This window comes from Agelaius phoeniceus, chromosome 1 (assembly GCF_051311805.1).
Source record: "Agelaius phoeniceus isolate bAgePho1 chromosome 1, bAgePho1.hap1, whole genome shotgun sequence".
NCBI lineage: Eukaryota > Metazoa > Chordata > Aves > Passeriformes > Icteridae > Agelaius > Agelaius phoeniceus.
The window spans coordinates 112,173,632-112,197,270 of NC_135265.1; the positions used below are offsets into that span (position 1 = coordinate 112,173,632).

General features: G+C 41.1%; 1 protein-coding gene and 4 non-coding genes across 5 annotated transcripts; 2 read left to right on the plus strand and 3 right to left on the minus strand.

Moving 5' to 3' along the window:
* The first annotated feature begins 360 nt into the window (after nt 1-360).
* MCM4 (minichromosome maintenance complex component 4) lies at nt 361-10,862 on the plus strand. The gene is made up of 17 exons (XM_054634398.2): nt 361-450; nt 586-686; nt 823-981; nt 1,692-1,855; nt 1,941-2,039; nt 2,204-2,299; nt 2,388-2,483; nt 2,878-3,016; nt 3,414-3,634; nt 4,152-4,272; nt 5,670-5,929; nt 6,812-7,177; nt 7,354-7,481; nt 8,740-8,947; nt 9,449-9,677; nt 9,796-9,929; nt 10,295-10,862. Exons 2-17 carry the CDS (start codon nt 617-619, stop codon nt 10,385-10,387), a joined length of 2,583 nt encoding a protein of 860 aa, XP_054490373.1. The 5' UTR covers nt 361-450; nt 586-616; the 3' UTR covers nt 10,388-10,862.
* Nucleotides 10,863-13,355: 2,493 nt separating this feature from the next.
* On the minus strand, nt 13,356-13,428 carry TRNAA-AGC (transfer RNA alanine (anticodon AGC)). Its single transcript has one exon. It is a non-coding gene; the product is annotated as a tRNA-Ala (tRNA).
* Nucleotides 13,429-13,800: 372 nt separating this feature from the next.
* Nucleotides 13,801-13,873, minus strand: TRNAA-AGC (transfer RNA alanine (anticodon AGC)). Its single transcript has one exon. It is a non-coding gene; the product is annotated as a tRNA-Ala (tRNA).
* A 2,198-nt stretch (nt 13,874-16,071) lies between these two features.
* TRNAA-AGC (transfer RNA alanine (anticodon AGC)) lies at nt 16,072-16,144 on the plus strand. The gene has a single exon. It is a non-coding gene; the product is annotated as a tRNA-Ala (tRNA).
* A 666-nt stretch (nt 16,145-16,810) lies between these two features.
* On the minus strand, nt 16,811-16,883 carry TRNAA-AGC (transfer RNA alanine (anticodon AGC)). Its single transcript has one exon. It is a non-coding gene; the product is annotated as a tRNA-Ala (tRNA).
* Between the last annotated feature and the right edge of the window lie 6,756 nt (nt 16,884-23,639).

Sequence of the window (23,639 nt, forward strand, 5' to 3'; positions counted from 1 at the left end):
ATACCTAGGAGCCCAGAACAGGACAGTAATGCTGGACACAGCAGTGGTTCCCCCTCGTATGCGAATGGGCTGCTCCAACCTCCCCACGCCTGCCCACAGCCCTGGTTTTGCCGCGAAATTCGGCAAGGTGCGGGCGGCTCCACGCTAGGTTGCGGGGGGGGGAGGCGATGTGCCATTACTGGGGGCAGCCTCTGTCTGTATCACAAGTAGTAATCTGCATTATAATTCTTTCTCTAGTGTAGCAGGTCGAGCGGGCCGAGACCCTCACTTCGGCGGTCCAGAGGTTTCATCTCCTTCCTCCTCTCCCTCTCGATTCCGCATCCCCCCTTTCTGCCATCGTTGGGCGCTCCCGTTGCGATCGCGCCTCGCCATTGGCCAGAAAGCCCGGGAGAGCGCGCGCACGCCGCTGGCTTTGGCGCGGAGTGCGGCGGTGTCTGTGGGGCTGTGCAGGTGGGTGGGGGTCGCGGCTTCCGAGGGCAGGAAGGGGACGGGAACGGGAACGGGAACGGGAACCCGCCGGTCGGGGCTCGGCCGGTGACGGAGCGCCCGCCGCGCTCATTCTTCTCTCCGACCCCCTGCCCCCAGGTAGGACCGCAGCTGGAGCCGCAGCAGCGCCATGTCGTCGCCAGCCTCCACTCCCAGCCGCCGACGGGGCAAGCGCGGCCGGGGCAGCAACCCCCCGACTCGTAAGTGCTGCGCTGGGAAGGGGCCGGCGGGGTGGGCTCCCCTCGCTCGCTGGGAGCGCTCTCCCATTGCCCGCCTCTGTCCTCCTGGCGCGGCGGCCTGGCTGTTGTAACTCCGGGTCCCCTGTGTTTCTTGCAGCACAAGATGCTCGCTCTCCTCCTTCCCAGAAGCGTCGCACAGACGATTCCACCTCCACCGGGGACCTGCAGCCCATGCCCACGTCCCCGCCCGCCGACGCGCAGAGCCCCGGCGCCGCTGATGCGCTGTTCTCCAGCCCGCCGCAGTTCCGCCACTCCGGTAAGCGGGGCTGGGGCTGCTCCGAGGCTGTGCGGGCCCCGGGGATGCAGATTCTACACAGCGCTGGGCCAGATCCGGCTGGAAAACGCTCGACGAAAAAATGAGCGTTATCTCATGTTTCTCATTTGAATTTAGTGTAGTGAACTCTGCAGGAGAGTAGTCAGTGTCTGGGGTGCAGATCTCTATCGTAGCTTCCAGTTAGCGTGGGAATATGCATCAGGGAATATACATTACTTGAAAAAAATTGTTTATAGAAAGAGTAATAAAACTGTTAACACAGAAGGGACTAGTTCTTTGCCATAGAAAGCCTTCCTTGCTTTTATACATAGGACTGTTTTTAATTCCAGTGACTGTAAATTGTGTCACTTGCTCACCACCCTCAAAATACTAAAAGAAGTGTTTCATCTACAATTCTGTATGTTTTTATGCTTGAGCTCCAGTGTAGTTTTAAAATGCAGTACTGCTGTAAAGTTTTCTAGGGAAGCTTTGTTTGAACTTGGATCTTTGAGAAGAGCTGTTAATACAAAGAAAAGTTCTAGGAAGAGTGGCAACATCTTTATTGTGTGTTTTGACGAAACACTGGGCTTGACTGATACTACTCATTTTATGACAGAGTTGAAGGACCAATGAGACAAATCCAGAGGCTGAATTTTAATCTGGTCTAGATGTAAAATGTCTCAATAATAATTACAAACCCCTTCCTTTTATAGCCATTCCTCTTGACTTTGACATCAGTTCACCTCTGACTTACGGCACACCCAGCTCCAGGGTGGAGGGTACCCCACGAAGTGGTGCCCGAGGAACTCCAGTCAGGCAGAGGCCGGATCTCGGCTCTGTCCGGAAAGCCAGACAAGTGGATTTACACTCTGATGGGGTAGGTGGATGTCTCACCTCTTGTACCTGACAACTTCTTTTTGAACATATAAATATTTGTATATGCTTAATTTGTTTCCATGCAGCTGGCTGAGGATATAGTAGCAACTGAGCAATCTCTTGGACAAAAGCTTGTTATTTGGGGAACAGATGTTAATGTGGCCTCATGCAAAGAAAAATTCCAGGTGGGTTTTAGTTCTTCCTCTTCTTTTTAAATGAAATGCTAGTTTGATTTAAACTAGCATTTAATTTAACTAAAAAAATATTAGTTGACTCTGATACAAAGGAGGTATTTGTACTGCTAAATTCTGTTAATTTTTCCTGTCTTTCTTTTACCTCTGACATTCAGAGATTTCTCCAGCGCTTTATCGATCCACTGGATAAAGAGGATGAAGACATTGGCCTGGATCTTAATGAGCCACGCTATATGCAACGACTTCAAGAGGTACTTCTAATGCAGTAATTTGTAATTCAGATTTTCTTTTTTCAGTCTTGCATGCCATTGAGCTAAAGATTTACTAACTCCCTTGCAGATTAATATGGTTGGGGAACCATTCCTGAACGTAAATTGTGACCATCTAAGATCATTTGATGAAAATCTCTACAGGCAACTGGTCTGCTATCCTCAGGTGAAGTAGCGCACTTGTTTTCTGGCTTTCAGATGGTTTTTTCATATTTCTGGGTTTTAAAATTCTTGTTTAAATGTAGCGCATACTGTGTGTGTTTGGTACTTTATTTTACTGAATATAAGTGTCTTGTTTCATAGTAGATGATCACAGAAACAGTGAGTACCTCATGCATGCAAAGTTAGCTGGTGAACTGCAATGTCCAGAGTTTTGTACTTCCACCCCTTGCAATACTCATGTGAATGAATAAATATGATCCAAACAGCAGGTTTTGTGTTATGTAGGAAAATGTTTAGCTGGTGTAACTTTTAGTCATTACTGGCTGATCAGCACATAAAGTGCTTTATGCATAATTACTTCATTCTGTGATTTAACATGTAAGCTGTTTATAATACAGGAAGTTATCCCAACATTTGACATGGCTGCCAATGAGATCTTTTTTGATCGTTACCCTGATTCAATACTAGAGCATCAAATTCAAGTAAGGCCATATAATGCACTGAAGACCAGGAATATGCGAAATCTAAACCCTGAAGGTAAATTTTTTGCTTACCATGTTAGAAAAGAATCTTAAGCTTTCCATAAACTTAGTGAATACTAACATAAGACTATATAAAACTGTACTTGTGGTCTGTCCAGACCAATATCTTCCATTCATGTCTGTTTCAGAAGAACATGCTTTAAAGCCCAAATGGAGAATAATCTTATCTATAAAGGAAATATCTCTTATCATCAGCCACTTGTGTTCTTATTTCTGGAAGTGCAAAGGATTCTTTCTTTTGTATTATGCATTTATGATTCTTTTTGCTTGAACAAAATAGTAGTAACCTGTCTGTCTACTTACTGCCTAAAAACTATTGTAATGTGAAATTTTGAAGGTTATTTAATTTTTAAGAGTATGAGGTCATGACATGAGTCCCTGTATTTTTGCAGACATTGATCAACTCATCACCATCAGTGGCATGGTCATCAGAAGCTCCCAGTTAATTCCTGAGATGCAGGAAGCATTCTTTAGATGCCAGGTTTGCGCTTTCACCACCAGAGTGGAAATTGACCGCGGCAGGATTGCTGAACCTTCAGTGTGCAAGAACTGCAACACAACACACAGCATGGCGCTGATTCACAACAGATCCATGTTCTCTGACAAACAGATGGTATGTTGGCTTAGGTAGTGGCTAAAATTAAAGAATTGCTAGTTTTTGCTCCCCCACCCTCCTAAAATCATCAACAGCATGAGTTACGTATCTTGAGATTGAATGCTTTGAAAAGAAAAAGTGTTTTGAAACATGGAGATGGGTGAAAGAACTCAGTGAAACAGTAAATCTACTTTGGAGAAGAAATGCATTAGGAGGATGGAATTAAGGATGTACATCTTTTAATGCTTCTGTATGGAAGCCCCTTTATATACAGTATGTCCCCTTCTGTCTAGACTAGGGGAGCCTTGTTTGTAGCAGCTTTTTATCCATACCAGTAGTAATACCAGAATTCTCATTTTCATAATCTCTTCTAATCAGCAGTCAGTTTTGCTGTTTGTGTGGGGATATTTTGTTCCTAAGCAATGTTGCTGATTGAAAATGATGCTGAAGACTGTGTTAATACAAAATGCTGTTGTATGCTCTATGGAAAAGCTCTGCTTTTTTGCAACTGAAACTTAAATGGTGTTTTTGCCAGATCAAACTGCAGGAGTCTCCTGAAGATATGCCAGCTGGACAGACCCCACATACAGTGGCACTCTTTGCTCACAATGACCTTGTTGATAAAGTTCAGCCAGGTGACAGAGTTAATGTCACAGGTAAAATTTGGTTTGAGTACTTCCATTTTTCTTTTTCATTGATCTTAACTGTGGGTAAAGGGACCTGATGGGATGCACTTCCAGGTGCTGAGGGAGTTGGACACTTCCTTTGCAAGGCCACTTAGTTATCTTCAGAAAGTCACAACGATTGGCTAAAATACTAGGAAAAAAGCAAATGGCACTCCCTACAGTGAGGAGGAGACCTGGGGAACTGCAGGCCAGTCAGCTTCATCTTGAGCCCTGGGAAAGGTGATAAAACCAATTTTTGTTATTGGGACAGTGTTCTACACCCTCAGCAAACTTGCAGACAAAAACAAAACTGGAAGGAAGCAGTGCTTGATGGACCATGGCTGTGGTGCCAGCATTCTCCTGGGGTGTATTAGGAGTGTTGTCAGCAGGTTGAGGGAGTACTGGGTCCAGTTGTGGGGTCTCCCAGGGCAAGGGAAACATGAACGTACAGGAGTGAATACAGCAAAGGGCTACGATGGTAACAGAAGCCTTGGTCACACATGGAAAGGCTGAGAAAGCTGTGGCTGCTCTGCCTGGAGAATAGAAGGCTTGGGGGAATCTTAGCAGCATATTTAGAAACACCTGGTTAGGTGTGGGTGGAGGGGTGGTAGTGTCAAGAAGAGAAAGCCAGATTCTTCTTAATGATGCCCAGTGGCACACAGAGGGCACAAGTTGAAATACAGGCAATTCTGGTTAAAAATAAGAATTTTTTTACTGTTTGTGTGGTCAAGCCTCATCACAGGTTGACTGGCAAGGCTGTGTGGAGTCTTTGTCCTTAGAGGTACTCAAAACCTGATGGGAGACAGCCTTTAGCAAGCAGTGGACTCCAGCTGACTCCAGTTTGACCCCATGATGAGGCTAGACATCCCCAGGCTGTCTGACCTTGATGCCTTTATTCTGAAGCTGTAGCTGAAGAAGAGACAGTGTCTTAAATAGTGTCTGCAGTCAGGAGAGTGATAAAGTAAGCCTTGTGATACTGCAGCAACATATTATAAATCACTTTGCTTAAAAACAACTGCTGTAAAAAAAAAAAAAACCCAAGCTGTTTGAAATGCAATAGAAAACTCACTAAACTTGGCACTTTAAAAGAGGGGGAAAGGCTGACTGGAGTGGGAATTTCAAAGGCAGCAAGTCTTAGGTTTTTTTCAAAAATGGTTTCATTGTTGAGAACACTTTTGGTACAAATGTAAAACATGTATGTCTATCTGCAAAAATGGGTCTAGGTGACTTAAATATGGCTTCTACATGACTTACATTGAGAAATTAGAGGACAAAGTACTTAGGCTGTTTAGAAAAGCTCTACTCTTCCTGGGAACTTGTAAAATTTTTAGGGTTTGGAATGAGTATGTTTCTCCATATCTAATGCTGTGGTTGAAATTTGTATTTAGGTATCTACAGGGCAGTCCCCATCCGAGTAAATCCCCGTGTCAGCAGTGTGAAATCCGTGTACAGGACCCACATTGATGTCATACACTACCGCAAGACAGATTCCAAACGCCTGCACGGTGTTGATGAGGAAACTGAGCAAAAGAGGTTTACAGAGGAACGTGTGGAATTGCTCAAAGAGCTTTCTAAAAAAGCAGACATTTATGAGAGGCTTGCTTTTGCTCTGGCTCCAAGTATCTATGAGCATGAAGATATCAAAAAGGTGAAAAGTTCTTTATTTCTCTTGCAAGACGTGTATTTTTATGTGTATATATTTGTAGTTACTGTTTGTTGTTAATGTATCTTGAAACTTAAAAATTCAAAAAGCTGTTATCTTGAGCAGTCTTAAAATGTCATGGTCTTGTCAGGGTGGAGTTGGTTATAAGTGTATCATAATTCTTTTCAAGCTATTAAGGAATGTTAATTAAAGGGAAGCTAATTGAAAAGGTAAGAAGGCAGCAGAACTGGGAAAACTTAATTGCAGGATGTATCTTGGACATTTATTGGAAATTCAGATTACTGGTTTACTTTTATCAAAAGAAAGTAAGTACCTGTAACATAGTAACTGTGCTTGCTGAGAAGAGGCATCCACAAGGGAAGAGTGGCTTCAAAATGATATATGGTTGACTCTGAATTATGGAGTATCAAAACATTTACTTGGATGTATCCAGGGACTGTTATCCAAGGGACTCTTCCAAAAGGTGTCAAAGTATATTCCTTTGAGGTTTTTTTAACAGAGTTATACATTATTATTGTTCACAAGTTCCTGAAAGTATAATTCAAAACCATACAATGATTTACTTATGAAATGGGAACATAGTAAAGACAGTTCCTTTTGTTGTTACCTTCTCAACATGCTAATAAAGGCACATCAAGTCTAGGGGGTAGAGTTGAGGAAAACTAAGGACCCTTCATCAAGGGGATTCTTCAGGTTCCAACCAAAATCTGGTTACAACAACATACAAAATTTCTGTCTTTAATGCTTGGAACCATGCAGATGCATTAAGTTGTGTTAATTTTAGCAGTTTTTGTTTTTCATATGTTTCAGCTGAACAGTTGTATTTGCTCTGTTACATCTATACAATTGATAATTTCATTTTCATAGGGTATTCTGCTTCAGCTTTTTGGCGGATCAAGAAAGGACTTTACTCACACAGGAAGAGGGAATTTTCGTGCAGAGATCAACATTCTTCTCTGTGGTGATCCTGGTACTAGCAAATCCCAGCTGCTCCAGTATGTGTATAACCTGGTTCCTCGAGGCCAGTATACTTCTGGCAAAGGCTCAAGTGCAGTTGGTCTTACTGCATATGTGATGAAGGATCCAGAAACACGGCAGCTGGTTCTTCAGACAGGAGCTCTAGTACTCAGTGACAATGGCATTTGCTGCATTGATGAGTTTGATAAAATGAATGAAAGCACAAGGTCAGTTCTACATGAAGTAATGGAACAGCAGACGCTCTCCATTGCAAAGGTAAATGAAACTGAAGTTATTCCTAGGGGATTTTGCTCTTGCTTTACTCAGAGGCTTTCACAATGCAGTTTTTGACAAAAGAATCCACCTAGTAACACTGGTGATCTCATGAAATTGGAGGGAGGTTTTCATGGCACAGCTGCAGCTGGTTTCAGAAATGTTTTTCCTTTTGACAGGCTGGAATTATTTGCCAATTGAATGCTCGTACATCTATCCTAGCAGCAGCTAATCCTATAGAATCACAGTGGAACCCAAAAAAGACTACTATTGAAAACATTCAGCTTCCTCATACACTGCTGTCAAGGTACTGAACTGCACTGCATGTATCATTTTTAGGGGATGTTACACTTCCTCTTCTGAAAATCATTACATAGAATATAATAGAACTACTGTGCTGTTCACAACCTAATGGAAAACTTTTACAGCACATACTTCAAATGCTGTCCTTGCAATATCTACGTGAGCACAGGAGTGCCTTTTAGTATTTACATGTTGACCTTGAAGAACAGGTGTGATAAGATCTGTAGGATCTCTTATTCAATTCTATTTTGTTTCATAATCATCTCCTAGAAAAGAGCTGTTCTGAAACTTAGGGTATTGATAACTTTAACAAAAATTCAGGATGCTTTTCTTAGTGCCATAAAGATTTTGAAGTGAAACTCTGATGATCAGGAACTTGGCAGCAGAGGTGGTAGAGTCCTAAGATCTGTGCCTGCTTCTTGCTGTTTTGTAAAATTCATCTGAGGAGGTAGCAGTGCTGGTCAGTCATTTGGGCAATAGTTATTAGAGCCACGTTTAGTGCTCGCTGACAGAAAATTAAACTACATGCTGGAGTTGCATCTTGTTAAGAATTTCCACAGTAACTGGAAATTTGAAGTACACTCATGCTATACTGGATATCCTGAGAACACTTACGGCTTAAATTTCAATTAAGGGCTGCTAGGTTTGAGCAACATCTCAATTCCACAATTTATTGGATTTAATCCTACAAAAATAAATTATTGGCTGGCTAAAAATGCATCATCCGTGTCTGCTTATAGTTGAGACTAGTTGAATATATTGTTCGTAAAATTATAAACCATTTTCTTCAGGATGAAACTGCAAATGCTTTTTGAATTGTAATTTTATTTAGTTGCATTTTTTTGCTGTTGTATTTCAGGGCAGTATCTTTAGCAGCAAGCAATCTTTAGCACATGCATTTGTTATGTGTGTGGGATTTTTTTTTTGTGGCAGTTCCAACTTTCTTTTGGGGGGGTGTGGGGTGTGTATTTTTTAAGGAAACAAAATATGTCAGCCTTGAATGTGGACTCTGAATTTTGCAGAATGTACCTTTCGGAATTTCAAAATTTCAAGTTCATAGGGTGTAAGCAAATTCATTATGTTGTTCTGTACCTTGAGAATTCTAGAAAAGTTTTTTTTTCTGTGTGAGAAAGCAATTTCTACTGAGAGTAGGAATTAAGTCTAGGAACTCTTACCTGTACTTATTACGTCAAATCTTTCTAACCCAAGTACTTAAATGACAAGAAAGTATACACACTAATACTGGATGTTATCCCATTCAGATTTGACTTGATCTTTTTGATGTTGGATCCCCGTGATGAAGCTTATGACAGACGCCTTGCTCGCCATTTGGTTTCACTGTACTACCAAAGTGAAGAAAAGATGGAGGAGGAATACATGGATATGGCAGTATTGAGGGATTACATTGCATATGCTCGTAGTTATGTAAATCCCAGATTAGGTGAAGAAGCAGGCCAAGCCCTTATTGAGGTAAAGGAATTGCTGCTTAGAATGATCAGAGTCTTTAAAGACTTGTCAGAAGTGGTGAGATTCCCTCGTACATACACTATCTACATAACAGCCTTCTGTAAAATCCTTGAAAAAAAAAAAGGTCTTTAATGGAAAGAGGGATCAGATAAATCATTCTGCATTCTAATGTTTAGCTTTCACATATGTTGGTTTGGTTCCATCACATAAAACACATTAAAGTCTACCAAAGCAAAATGTGTCATCATAGACAAAGTACTGCTATATAACACTAATCCAGAATTCTAAAGTGATTCAAAACTTGATTAATTACCATGGTTTAATTGCTTTATAATGGAAAAAAAATTATTTGATGCAGACGAACCGTGAAGGTGTGTGAGCAGAAATACAGTATTTGGAATGGCTTGCCAAAACTGCTTATATTCTGAAATAAGAGGTGGGGGATGCAGGGGACTGGAAAGGAATTAAGAGGCAGTGAACTGTGTAACCCTGTCTCCCTTTCAGGCGTACGTGGACATGAGGAAGATCGGCAGCGGCAGGGGGATGGTGTCCGCCTACCCCCGGCAGCTGGAGTCCCTGATCCGGCTGGCCGAGGCGCACGCCAAGGTGCGCTTCTCCGACAAGGTGGAGACTGTTGATGTGGAGGAAGCCAAACGCCTCCACCGGGAAGCGCTGAAACAATCTGCTACTGATCCCAAGACCGGCATTGTGGACATATCCATTCTCACCACAGGTTTGTGCTCGCGTAGCGTTAAAGTAGGGCCGCTGTTGGGAATTTGTGGTTTTTAAAATGTAACTTCACCTCTCCTCCTTAGCTGATTGCTAAAAGGTATTTTCTTTGCTTCTCCAAGGAATGAGCGCAACAGCTCGTAAGCGGAAAGAGGAATTGGCTCAAGCCTTACGGAAGCTCATCCAATCAAAGGGTAAAGCACCATCTTTGAAGTACCAGCAGCTTTTGGATGATCTCCGAGCACAGTCTGATATAGTAAGTTTCCTGCTTTGTTTTTGCATTTCCATTAATGTTTAAAAGCATTTTTTCCAAATGAACATTCTTATCCTCTAATCACATTATGGAAGGAAATGGAAACATTAACTATTTGTTAGTATGACTACAAAACCAGTTCTTTTGCAGACAAATGAGTTGAATTTGCTGTACCTTAGTTTATTCTGGCTTCTGGAATAACCAAACTCAGCTTCAGGGTTCCAGGCCAGGCTTCAATTCTCACATAGAATAAAAAATAAACATAGAACTTCAAATAAAAATATTAGAAAATTGATAGAAAGTATAGCATTTTTACTATGTTTGAAGTATTTTCCCCATCTTTATTTGACTTGCTCCTTTTCTTTAAGGCTGTCACGAAGGAAATGTTTGAAGAAGCACTTCGTGCCTTGGCTGATGAAGACTTCCTGACTGTGACTGGAAAGACAGTGAGGCTGCTGTGAGTTACCCTGTGCTTGGGAGCCTGCTGTCACGACTTGTACTTTGCCTTACTCAAGATAGTGTCAGTCTGCAAGATCTCTGAGAGTTGGGACTATCATCTGCTATGACAGGCATAGCCTTTCCCTGCCAACCAACTGCCATGGTTCCTCTTTGCCTTACTGCATTGCCACTGCAAGATTTTCACAGCTTGGGCTATCATTTGCTATGACAAGGATAGTCATGATTAAGTGGCATCACTGTCATTATCACTGTCAAGATTTTATGGAAATCCTCATGTCAACAATACTATATACATTTTAGCTAAATGTAATTACTAATATGGCAAGGGCTTTGTGTTTTTATGATGTTTTTTAGAGCATGGTAACAATATTGCCTGTCTTTCCATTTGAATTGTAAAAACTCAAATGACTTTTTAGTAATTGCAATTTTTACTGTTAGTATTGCAGTAAGCTGAAATAAAATTATTTGACTTAAAAAGGACTCTTGTGTTCATTTCAGGTACAAATCAGCATATCCTGTGCTGATTTTCCATCTAGAATTCTGCAATTTTTTTGGAAGTTCTTTCTGAGACCATAAAAGGCGCTCTGCTTTTGGGGTTTTTTTTTGTTTGATCTGAGTGTACTGTGGAAGTATCCTCAATGTAAAAAAGATAGATAGATTCCACTTGAAAATGATATTGCTTTACTTCAATTTTAGGTCTGACTAATAGAGATTACCCATCTTTGGTGTAATGACATATAATCAGTCCTGAAAGAAGAAGGTCTTGTAGCTTGTTTATAATAATATTCCCAAGGGCATGGTATGGGTGATTTTTTTAATAGAAAAATACAAGGCTATGTCGACCTTCCTCAGCTGTACAAAGCAGCATGATTGCTTTATGTCTTTTTTTTTATTTAAGTGCAATGAGCAGGTTAGAATCCTTGCATAACTGTTTAAGCCAAACATGAAATTGGATGTTACTGAGAAATATTCCAAACTGTACTCTGCCTTCACTTCATGAAAAAGGAAAAAAAAAAAAATCCATCTATTTACTTAGTTAAAATGATATTGGATTATTCTGTGTTCATCCTAAAAGAATGATGAGTCTTTCTCTAATCATTAGACATTCCTGAGACAGATGTCTACATTGTCCACACTGCCTACAGTTGATGAGATAAAAAATTACATATCAAAGATCATGATCAGAAAGTTTTTTATAGAACAGGTTTACCACAGCATGTTATGGGGAGAAGAACCCAGTGGCAATACATTGTGAACTGAGAAAATCTTTGCTGAAAATAAGTGCCTACACAGCAGCCACAAGGTTGCCCTAGACTTCTCAGAACAATGAGATTTAGTGTGACCATTCTAGGCATCTACTGATCATACTGAAAGTAGTCACATTTGGGTATGCTATGAATTTTCAGGTAGGCCTCAGCGTTCAAGGGGAAGATGAAGTTTTTTACTCCAGAGACACACCAAGAAATGGAATACTAAATTTTGCTAATTTCACACACATTTTCTTCCTCATCCATGAACAGACTGAAGATGTGAGGAAATAAGGCACACTGTGAGATGCTCAGTTAACATTCAAGACAAATTTAGCATAACTGGTGACTGAGATCTAAAAAGCTGCACTTGCTGTGCAGCTCCTGGAAGGGTCAGGGGAAAGTGCACCATAATGAAACACCAATGTCTGGAGAAAGACCAGAAGAAATTAATAAGACTTTGGGGAAAGTCAGTGAACCACATGGTCAAGGTTACCTCTGAAACTCTAACAGAAATGTGCTTTCAGGTATGTTAGAGGCATCAGCCTCTTAAAGGCATCTCTGCAAAATGGGAGTAGGAGAGAAGTCTGAGGAGCTCAATTATAGCCTGCACACAGGCCATAGCTAAAATGCATGGATGCTGTAGTGTGCTTTCCAGGACAAAGACTTGGGAGGAAAGAGGTGACACCTTTTAGCTGTAAACTTGATTGATCCAGCTCATACTACAGCTTCATAAAGATCATTAATGAAAGAAGATCCCATATATCTGGGGAGGGATCACAACGGACAGCTGGGGAAGAACAAGCATTCTGAAACTATTTCTACTGTGTGATCAAGACACATTGATTCAGGTCTCTAACCATCATTCATCCATTGTGTGCTGATTTTGGATGCTGTACAGTTAATTTTCTTCACTGTGGCTGTTGTGGGGATGTATTTTAAATTTGTTGATAATACAGAGGTGATAATACAGAGGTGTGTTTGTTATTGCTGAGCAGGGCTTGCACAGATCCAAGGCCTTTTCTGCTTCTCGTATTTCCATGCTGGCATGGGAGGTAGAGAGGAGACAGCCAGGACAGGTGACACCAACTGACCAAAGGGATATTCCAGACCATACAACGACATGCCCAGTATATAACATGGGGGGAAGGAGGAGGAAGGTGGGGACATTTGAAGTGATGTCATTTGCCTTCCCAAGTAACCATTATGTGTGATGGGGCCCTGCTCTCCTAGGGATGCTGGACACCTGTCTGCTCATGGGAAGCAGTGAGTTAATTCCTAGGTTTGCTATGCTTGTGTGCATGGCTTTTGCTTTCCCTGTTAAACTGCCTTTATTTCAACCACTGAGCTCTCCAGCTTTTACACTTGTAATTGTCTCCCTGCTGGTGGGGGAGTGAGTGAGCAACTGTGTGGGGCTTGGTGACTGGCTGGGGTTAAACCACGATGCATTGTTTTTCATTAGGCACGGGAAAATGTCATACTGCAGAATTCTCTTCCTGCTCAATTTAACTCAACACTCTCCAGGAAGTCAACTGTTACAACAGAAGATTGACCTATACAGTTATATAAGCCTGATTTAGGTAGTAAGGGCAGAGGAAGAAAAGGAAGAAGGAAAAAAAAAATCAGTTTTACTCCAATGAAAGCAAAACTAACACTTTATTTACGTGAAATAAGTTACACGTTTTGTTTGGTAGTGTGGATGAATTCTTGTGTGGCAAAACACTGGAGAATGCGGGCATCGATCCCGCTACCTCTCGCATGCTAAGCGAGCGCTCTACCATTTGAGCTAATTCCCCCCCTTGAGGTTACTGCTGGGATCACAGAACTCTGATCCTCTGAAAGCGTCTAAGGCCATAGCTCCAGAGGTAGAATTAAGTTTTCTCTCTTGTTCTGGCCTCTCTGCTCGCAAAAGAGAACACGTTCAACTTCCATTCCAAAATCATACATTTGTAGTATTTCATTTAGCATTTCCAAATCAAGCAGCAAGAAACAAGGCAAAGTGGAACAGACGTTTTCCAGCTGTCGCATGTAATAATAAAAAACATCTCGTTTGTTACTTGCCGTTCACGAAAGAAAGTATGTTGTGGCATTTCGCTTTCTTGCTGGACGCGTCAGGCTTTATATAAGTAGTGAAGTATTTTTACTCCCACGAGGAGCAAAACCGAGAGTGGAGAATGCGGGCATCGATCCCGCTACCTCTCGCATGCTAAGCGAGCGCTCTACCATTTGAGCTAATTCCCCCCATACACGATGTACACATCCTGTCGCTTCAGAGTTCAATAGCTAAAAATACAACCTGCACTTTCTGCCTTTATTCTGCTTTTTCACTGCAGGGAGTAACCCCAGGGCAGCCGTTCTGAACATTTAATTACCGCCTGACCTGGAGACGCCCCTGGTTTTGCCCGAGATGACAAAAATACTGTCGTGGTAAGGCGGAGTAATGTGATAAAGCATTTCACGCTAACGTGCACAACAAACCCCTACCCTGCAGCCTTTCAGTGCCACCTGCCACACACTAGATTTGTCCTTCTCCTACGCTCAGGGAAACCACATCACAGAAAACACACTAGAGCAGCGTGAGGACAATACAAAATTCGCATTTACCTTGATATCCCCTCAGGAGACCATCTAGAAAGCAAAACTCAAGCCTGATTAAGTTAACTTACATCAGTTTCCATTAGTATTGACAAGAAGATGCGTTGAAGTGATCTGTGTTAAAAGAAAGTAAGTGGGCACAAAGCCTTCAAAACTGAGACACTCTAATGTTTTTTTTTTAATGGAACCTAAGAAGTTTGGGCTATTTTTCAGACATAGGTGAGGAAGTTTTCCCAACCAGGTTAAGAAATCAGGATATTTTACTTGCCATCTTACATGAAAACCTAGCAACACTCAGAATAAATTCATGATCACAAAATGTTGAGAGTTATATAAAATACATGCTTTAATACTTGAAAATAGTGCAGAGATCTTTCCTCACTTAGGCATTAAATGAACTTTTTTCTGTTTCTAAAAAACAGAAGATGTTTCTAAACGTTTTCTAAAGAGTTCTGTTTTGAAAAACGTTCTAAAACATTTTCTTGTGAGCCAGATGGGTGAAGCTTTAGCCCTTTTCAGTGGCAGCAGAGTGAGACACGGTGGTGAAAAACAGGGAAAGGTAATCTGCCTTTTTCATAATGACTCTGCAGAGGGTCGATAAAGAAAACTGTTCCCAGAGCCGAACCTCGTGAAACACGATATGGGAGAGATCCTGGCCACAGGCTGCCAGAGGCCGCCAGTGAGCCTAACATACACATATACCTGTGAGAAGGACTGAAACTGCTTTTGCATATTTCCCCCATCAAGTCTGCTCAAGTGAGGTAGATAAAATCATCTCCAATATAATGCAAGAACTGTTAAGAATAAATTTTAATTTTTTTATTCTTGCAGAGACTGAAGTTAGGCAGGAGAATATTTGAATTTTAAGAGAATGTTTGCAGCCACAATGTAGTTGTAGTTCCACATCTTGACCTGTAATTGGATTGTAACAGATTTGGAGTACTACCTTACCTAGGACAAGTTATTAACTTGCGCATGCTCAATTTTGAAATTTATTTTGTTTTGACTGGTTGCTGCCATCCAGTGGGTTAAATCCTTCAGAGGAAACCAGCAGTACATGTATTGTTGAATTACTGCACACACTTTAGTTTACTAGCAAGACTTAGTCCTCCGCATTTAAACAGAGCATATCAGTGTATCCACTCTCTCTGTAAACTACATTTTCTTTCTTGAAATCCAGAAAGCATTTGATTTGATAGCCTGTGAATAGAGGTTTAGCCATGTGCTTCCTACTGCAAAGTCAGTTAGTATGACTACAGGTGAATTTTTCTATTTAAGAAATGTACTTAGTAACCCCATATATTTAAGATGCAATACTATTTGGAAAGAATTATCAAAGTCAATAAATAAAGGTGGACATACAAATAATTTCTAGAATGTAACATAAGAATATATGAATTAATTTTTCCTCTCAAAAAAACTACACATAAACTTTTAAACCGCTGTGTTTATCATTTATGTATGTTTAATGAGAAAATGAAGTTGGAAAAGGAACTAAAGACTTGAAAAAAATGAGAAGAAAAATCTCACTGTGCTTGAGTGACCTCTAAAAGCAATCTTTCTGAATTTACAAGCCTTTTTGTATTTGTTAGAGACGTAAAAAAAAAATTAGTTCTCTCTCCTCGAATAAACGCTAGAGGATGCACTGCTCAGGAAAACGAGTTGTTTCATCCAAGGAACACAGCAGAAAACGCACCTCATAACGCCAAGTGTGTAGCCTGGTTTTTCAGCCATGGGGTTTTCCACGTAAATTCAGAGATGTCAGCGTTGTCCGGCAGGGCGGCTGAGCACAGCGGAGCGCGGTGACCGAGGCCGAGTGCCACTGGGCTGGCCGCCCGCGGCAGGGGGAATTAGCTCAAATGGTAGAGCGCTCGCTTAGCATGCGAGAGGTAGCGGGATCGATGCCCGCATTCTCCACACTTTTCATGGGCTGTGGCACCACGGCGGGAAAAGATTTTCTTCCGTGAATTGTCCCGGTTTTCTGGTAGAAAATCCTCAGCGGGAAATACAGACCACCTCACGCGGCAAATAAAAGGGGAGAAGAAATGGTAATTGTATAGATTACACCTGTACACTCTCTGAGGGGCAATTTCTTCACGAACCCATCTAAACTAACGCTGTAACGCTGTTACTCTGTGATACAGGAAAAACAAAAAACCTGCTTCCGTCCCTTACCACTGCACCGAATGTGAGCATTTTTGGTTACTTTTTAATGATACGAAAAGTTATTGGAATTGTCTCTGCGACGATGTACAAATTGGTAGGTATCTACAAAAATAATCAGCTCACCACAAAATTAGTGTCTCTCCAGCTACCTTGCACCCGCTGTGGGATGGGCAGGGCACGCTTGTTCCTAACGTGAGTTTCAAGTGATATTCGGTCTCCCACGGTATCATTTAATGCCCTCCTCTAGCCACGAGAATTTTGCACTTAAAAAAAAAAATAAAGCTCAGCTCAGATCAACGTTAAAAACTTAAATAGTTCATACTATGCAAACGCGTCTCTAAACGGATTCATTTTAATCCTTACGAAACTGCTCCAGGAAAACGAATCTGAGTTCAAAGCAGTGGCGCAACAAAAGTGTGGAGAATGCGGGCATCGATCCCGCTACCTCTCGCATGCTAAGCGAGCGCTCTACCATTTGAGCTAATTCCCCCGCGGGCACCCCGACCCCTCCGCTGCTGATTCATCCCTGCGCTGCCCTCGCTGCCGGAGCCACCGCACACCGCGCTGAACCGTGACCCGCCGCTGGGCAGGCCGAGCCCTCCTCATTCCCTCTGGAAGTCACGGGCAGGCAATAACAGCGCTCAGCCCCCCAGCGAAACGCAGAAACAATTAGGTCTTCCTGCAAGCGCACTGCTTCTGACAGCCGTAGTGGGAATTTTGCCTAATATGATATCTGGACTTCTTGAAGCAACAGCAGGCGCTTTGTTCAGCGGAGCTGCATCTGGATAACATCCGGGCTTGCGTTTCCAGGCAATTGCAGACTTATGTTCACACCAAAAAATTATCACTGCTTAAGAGAAATCTGGATATATTTAAATACTGTATTTTTTCTAAAACAGATTTTTCCTATTTGTAATCCCCGGGTGGAAGACAATCGGCTAAATTGCTTTATCCTTCTCTATATTTTACCATATAAAATATATATGACAGAATAGGTAGAGTTCTGCCAGTTCTTTCTATTGTGGCAATAGAGGCTGGGTTAATGTTATAAAAAGGAGGTAGAAAAAAAAAGGCACTCATGGAACAATGAAGAAAGCATCAAATGGAACACCAGGAAACAAAGTAGTAGTTCATATTATTTACCTACATCTCTCAGACATTTTTAAGTTGTGATGCTATCACCAGATAGACAAGCACACTCACATAGACACATTAAAAAATCAAAAATACACAACTAAAATGTAAAAAAATACAAATTTTTACTATAATGAAACAGCAGTGAAAATTCTGTTTAGTGGTTTCACAAACAGCAAGAGAGACTTGTGAATTTTTATTACACTTCCAATATTAAATAATCTGCTTTTCTGGAAAAAAAGGAGTATCTGAAATGAAATTTATTCAGTAACTACATAAACAGCTCCTGATTTCCCCAAATGCTTGAAGACACATGAATCACACTGACATATAAAGATCTTTCAAATCTCTCCTTGTTAATGACTTAGTGATTTCAGAAAACAAAATAACAAAATTTCAGTCTTTGGTCTAGCCCTAAAAAGCTGTATACCAGAAGTCCCATGGCCATTCTTTCATCCATTAACAAAATTCCAGTGTCTTGCCACCTGCTCCCTCCACTCTAACTGAAACAGCTCGCTTTGCCAAAAAAAGTTCTTCCCTCTCTGGAGCAGTGGCCGGTGGAAAATAAAACACCCAGGCTAGATGAGTGTCCAGCCAACCTCCAGCCAGTAAGGCACTTCCCCAACCCGGAGTCAGGGCCCGGTGCCTAGCGATGACAGGCTTAAGGACGTGTGGCCACAGTAGAGAACTCCTAAGTCGCAGGATGAAATGAAGGGGTGACTCTCAGTTTCTTCAGGGAAGGAGGTTTTATTGGTAGGGGAACATGGAGGTTCAAGGAGAAGGAGCAGAGAGCCCCGAGGCAGGCAAAAATTTGGGTTATAAAGGGAAAGGGAGGGGTGAAGGACAACGAATAAGGAGAGAGGTACAGGAATACATTTGGGATTGACAGCATTGGGGGGCCAATAAAACACCGTTGCGGATGGGGCCCTGGCCCCTAGACCAATCACCCGACACCCAGGCCAGAAGTTTCTGGAAAAGGAGGCAGGGGTGTCGAGTGATGGGCAGGCAGTTAGGGGAGGAGAATGAATTGGCTACATTGAGTAACCATGACAACTTGGGAGGGCCTCTGGGATTGACAAATAACTGGGAACCCGGCAAGACCACATAACAATGGGGGAAAACTGAACAAACATAAAACGAACCCCAACACCTCTCCTAGTTAATCAATGTGGAAAGAAGCATCTGAAATTATTTTGCAGGAGGTCATTAAGCTCTTACTGCTGGAATTACACTGCAGATACCACTCACATTTAAGCAACTAGCTGACTAAAAGCCTCACAGGTCAGTGTGCCTGGCAAAGTAAGGAAGCTTGCTGCTCCTTCTATTCTGGGATGTTTCACATTATTCTTAGCATTCCTTCTAAACAAAACCATTTAAGTCGCAAAACCTCCTATGCTATAAAACAAACAAGCAAGCAAACAGAACCTTTCTAGTTGTGTCTGTATCAGGCTTGTTAGCCCAGGTAAAACCAGGGTTTAATCAAGCCAGATTTTGAAAGGTACAGCACATCCACTTGGTTTAATTAAGGGAATCCCCGAGCAGGCTTACAACTGCACACAAAGTGAAACTTTCAATTTGTGACTAGGCACTGACAGTCTTAAGGCTTTAACACAGCAGGTAGGGTAAAATTTACTTAAAATCAAGCAAAACTCAGAATGAACTATAAATTAAGCAGTGACAAAATGAGTAAGGACACCTATAGTATATTCAGTTCATTCTGTTAAATAGCCTAACCTTCAAGTTGATAGATATAGCATTAAAATGAAACAAGTATGTCTCCAGTTCTGTATCCAGTATTTATCCCATATTTAAAATATGGAAGGAAAAGCTGTATTTAAAGCATTGAAGGAAACATCTTTTGGACCTCAGAGATAATTTTACTGAAAAGCAGTATCAAAATATGGAATTGGACAGCAAAATTCACACCATCCTCTGAGGGAAAAAACCCATGAACAAAAACCTCAAACTCCAACAGACAGCACCCCACCAAATGTACTGTAAATCACATAAAAAGCAACACAGAAGACATGCCACGAGTCAGAAGAAACCTCCCAGAATCCCTAATTCTGTTTTTAATGGCCACAATGAGAATAAAACTTGATTTGTTGGTGAAGATGTTATTGCTTGTTCATAAAATTTTGCCTCCATTTTACCATTATTCATTGATTCATACTCAAAGCACAGGACATAAACATGCTAAAGAAATCCCAAAACATAAGAACCAACCAAAAGAAAAAAAAACTAAGTCAAAACATAATAAACACTAGAAAGATTTGCTACTTTTAATAGTATTTCCATGTTTGAGGAAAATCAGTATAGTCCATCTGGGAGGTTAGGCACCAGTACAAAATTCTGTAATATTGGTCAAAGAATCAGCCTAGCCAGGCATCCTAACTACCTTCAGTTACGATTAGCAGCCACAGCAGAAACTTGCAAAAGCTAAAATATTTAACAGTAAATATACTGCTTTTGTAAGAAGTATGACACCAAAATGTTTTTTGTATATATTTATCAGATTAGCATTTAGGTTAACACTGTGCTCTCTGTGCACTAATAAGGAGTCGGTGATCTCAGAGCACAGCTCTGAGCAAGATCATTTTATGCTGCTCACAGTCATCTCCCTGGGGACCAATACAAAAATCACCCTCATTATTTCAACCTGTAAAATCTCTAACTTTATCAGGGAGTTGAAATACCAAGAAAACATACAAGTTACCATTCTCTCTCTCTAAAAAAGGATCCATGGATTTTAGGTTTCCACCTAGGTTATCATATGGAGTCCAGATTAGCAAAGGTTTCATTCTATTTTCAGACAGGGAAACAGGAAGTCATGCATTAACATGATAATGCATTTTTTCCCTAGGAAAATGGCTAGACTCACATTACAACTTACTCCCAATTTTTTCTGGAAGACCTTGTATCCCTACTAACCTAATGAGTGTTTAAAAAAATTTCAACATCATGCTACATGTACAATGCCCTCTTAACAGCTAATATCAATAAACAAGGTTATTACAAAAGTAATGAGATTCACTATGCCTGAATCCCACTGGATCTGCAACCTTTGTCTTCTAAATCACCACTGTAAAAATCTAAATTTTCTCTACATTCCCTATAATTCCACGTAGCAGAGAATGTGGGCTAGCTATGCCTAAGCCACCTGGCTAACCAGCTATCACTAAACAGCACATAGAAGATTTTCCTCATGTTCATTTAGTATGTCTTCCAAGCCATGGATTTCCACAGAATAGTAAACAATTTCTTTATGTTTTCAATTTTTATCCACCTGTCACTTTTTGTGCCAAAGTTAACAAGGGTGAGAATCAAGATTTTTCATAGCTTAGAAGACTTAAACAATTCAGATCCCTATATCCTGTGGCTTTTACTAAGGAACAAAACTACATGCTCACTAAATGAGATTTTTTCCAAGAATAACAGAGTAGTTTTAAGAACAATAACCTCATCCAAATAAATAAATTAACTATTTATGAAAAGTCCCAAAGAACTGGTTATAGGGAATGAACTGAAAAATGTATTTGGTTGCAATGTTCAAAGACTAGAGGGTTAAGATACACAGAACCCACTGAAGTTCAGCGTGTGTTTAACATCTGATTACTTAGGTCCATATGAAAAGCCGACAGCTTTTCTTTCTTAAACTTATACCCCACCATGACATACAATAATTTTAAACTAGAACAGGGGAACCAGACATCATTAGAGGAGCTGCATTCACTGATGAAGCTACCTGCTCACAGTGTATTCAAAACATCACAGCCATGCTGAATTAAGACAACAAAAAAGTTTAGGATAGCACCCACTTCAACAAATTCTTCAACCCAAGTTATCCTCTGATTTGAGTCTTCCACATCTCTCCTGGGCTCAATGTCACAAATTAAGCAAACTCTGGAGGAACAGTATCAGCAGTAAAGAAAACAGCTATTAAAATTTACTAATGCAGCGTAGGATTAGTATGGTTGCAGGTGTTGAAAACAATTGAAGGAGAGCTGGAGCCTGAGTCATGGCAGAGCAGCACAGGAGTAGGAACGCCAGGAGAACCCACAAAACCACCCGCTCTGCTGAGGAGCTGCACTGCCCGCTGCACCTCCTCCTTCAAACAAGCACCCCCACGACTCCAAAACTAGATTTGGTGAGACCCACTAAAACAACCACCACGACCAGAAAGCCCCTGGGTAAAAGGCTGTGCACAAACCTCCTCCACCTGCTTTGTCTTTCGACGGTCTCAGCCTGGACTCACTCCAGAGGCCAGCAAAGCAGACACACCGCCCCTGCCCACATGTTCCCACCTTCCCGGCCTCTCAGCGCTGGGGCTCTGCTCCACCCTTCCCAGGCACTCGGCGTGCCCTGCCCTGTGCTAGAACCTTCCACCCACCCCAATGGCAACTCTCTCCTCCGGGGCAGCTGCTGCCCTGCTTTTATTCCTTTATAGATGGAGCGGTGAGCAGGCGGTGCTGGGAGCTTTGTCATTGTGGGAACAGGGAAATGCCATAGCTGTGCCTCCTCCTGATGCATGAACCAGCTGTGGGATGGCAGGTAAGTGTCCTAAAGAAAAGCCACCAACCTGCCTCTATCAGCTCTTCTATACCCCTGAAGCTGCCTTCTGTATCATCAGGGGGGAAAGGTAATGCTGGAAAAAGCAGATTTTTATCCTAGTTTTCCCAATGCAATGGCTGTAAGTAGCAGGAATATCAGCTGAGTGTGTACGCCTTTAAATGGAACTAAATATGTTTTTTTCATCATGTAAATTCATGATAAGGTTTATGCTCATGCATTTTCCTAGGCATTGCTTTGAAGGTGGAGGTTCAAAAACAATTTTAAAAAATGTACATCAATATATGTTTAAGGAGGACAAAATTTCCATTTTCCAGCCACATTCCTGATAGTTTGTAATAGCTAAGAACACAACTTCTGAATAATTTGGATATGCAATATATCTTTCTCTGTCACTTTCTGTTTGTTTTTTTATTATTATTATTTTAAAGGAGATTATAGAACATAAGGGTTATTTGCAACTGTAAAAGCTATTCCCGTCTTGCAAACAATCTCAGCTTCTGCACCTATGACACCAAACATCAGGTTAACTGTTAGCAAGAAAAGGCAGTTTTAGCAATAAATGGTAAAACCCTCCTTTAGTTTACCAGCAGGCTTGGTGAAACTGTGTAGGCTAAGGTGCTCTAGCTCACACACTTATTCCTCAGTTCCTTGGAGTCTCTGAAGTTTTGGCAATAACACATCTCCTGTGTATTTATAACCTTGCTATCTTTGTGTGTTGCTAGATATTTTCCTGAAAAAAGTAAAATAAGGAAAAACCAGAAATTCATTGATTTCTTTCAGCAAGGCCTGAGCTATTTTTATGTAGCTCTTAAGTTCTTCTTTTGCTAAATGTTGTTAGTAAAATTACAGCTACTTCAACACTTCTCAGAAAAATAAAAGGCTGTGAAAAAAATTGTTAATGGTGTTCGACAACTTGAAACAAGATCAATGCAGAATCTTGAGTTGTTTGCCAGTCCTTTAGGATCACAGCAGCATTTGAATTGTTAGCAGCCATCTCTAAACAACTTCCTGTGAAGAAAGCTTTATTTTTTCTGAAGATAAAGACAAAAATAAGGTGAGACCTTATTTTTTGTCCAAAAAAAAGGTGAGACCTTTGTTTTTCGTTTTTTGTTTTTTTTTTTTTTTAATCCAAAGGCTTGACCAGGAAGTTACTCAGGAATGCCTGTTCTAAATACGTTCCTTGTCGTCACTGCTAAATAATGGAATAATGAGTGTTGGTTAGCGAACTCACTCTAAATTCCTAGAGATGATCAAGGAAGCAGGTGCTTTTAGGCCCAGATGAGTATCCAAGGTGGTTCATGCTTCATAAATAAGATCATGTGAAAAAAATGTGGCTTATTTTGGCTGAATTTTGTATCACAGTTTCCCGCCTAGTGTTTTCAGTAGAAAACCCGCTGAAGTGCCTGTGCACGTTCTAGCAGCTGCCATAGAAAATTGAATTATTTACATGGCAATGATCTCTCCTTACTTCACAAGTGTTACATCATTTTCACACTGTGTTTAATTTTTTTAACATTCTCCAAATACTGAAAAACTTTAC

What these genes read in the sequence shown, in the direction of transcription:
- MCM4 (XM_054634398.2), top strand. Translation starts at nt 617, where the DNA reads ATGTCGTCGCCAGCCTCCACTCCCAGCCGCCGACGGGGCAAGCGCGGC. An exon ending in CAGGCCAAGCCCTTATTGAG is followed by an intron (nt 8,948 to 9,448) that starts GTAAAGGAATTG and finishes TCTCCCTTTCAG; the next exon opens with GCGTACGTGGACATGAGGAA. An exon ending in CATATCCATTCTCACCACAG is followed by an intron (nt 9,678 to 9,795) that starts GTTTGTGCTCGC and finishes TGCTTCTCCAAG; the next exon opens with GAATGAGCGCAACAGCTCGT.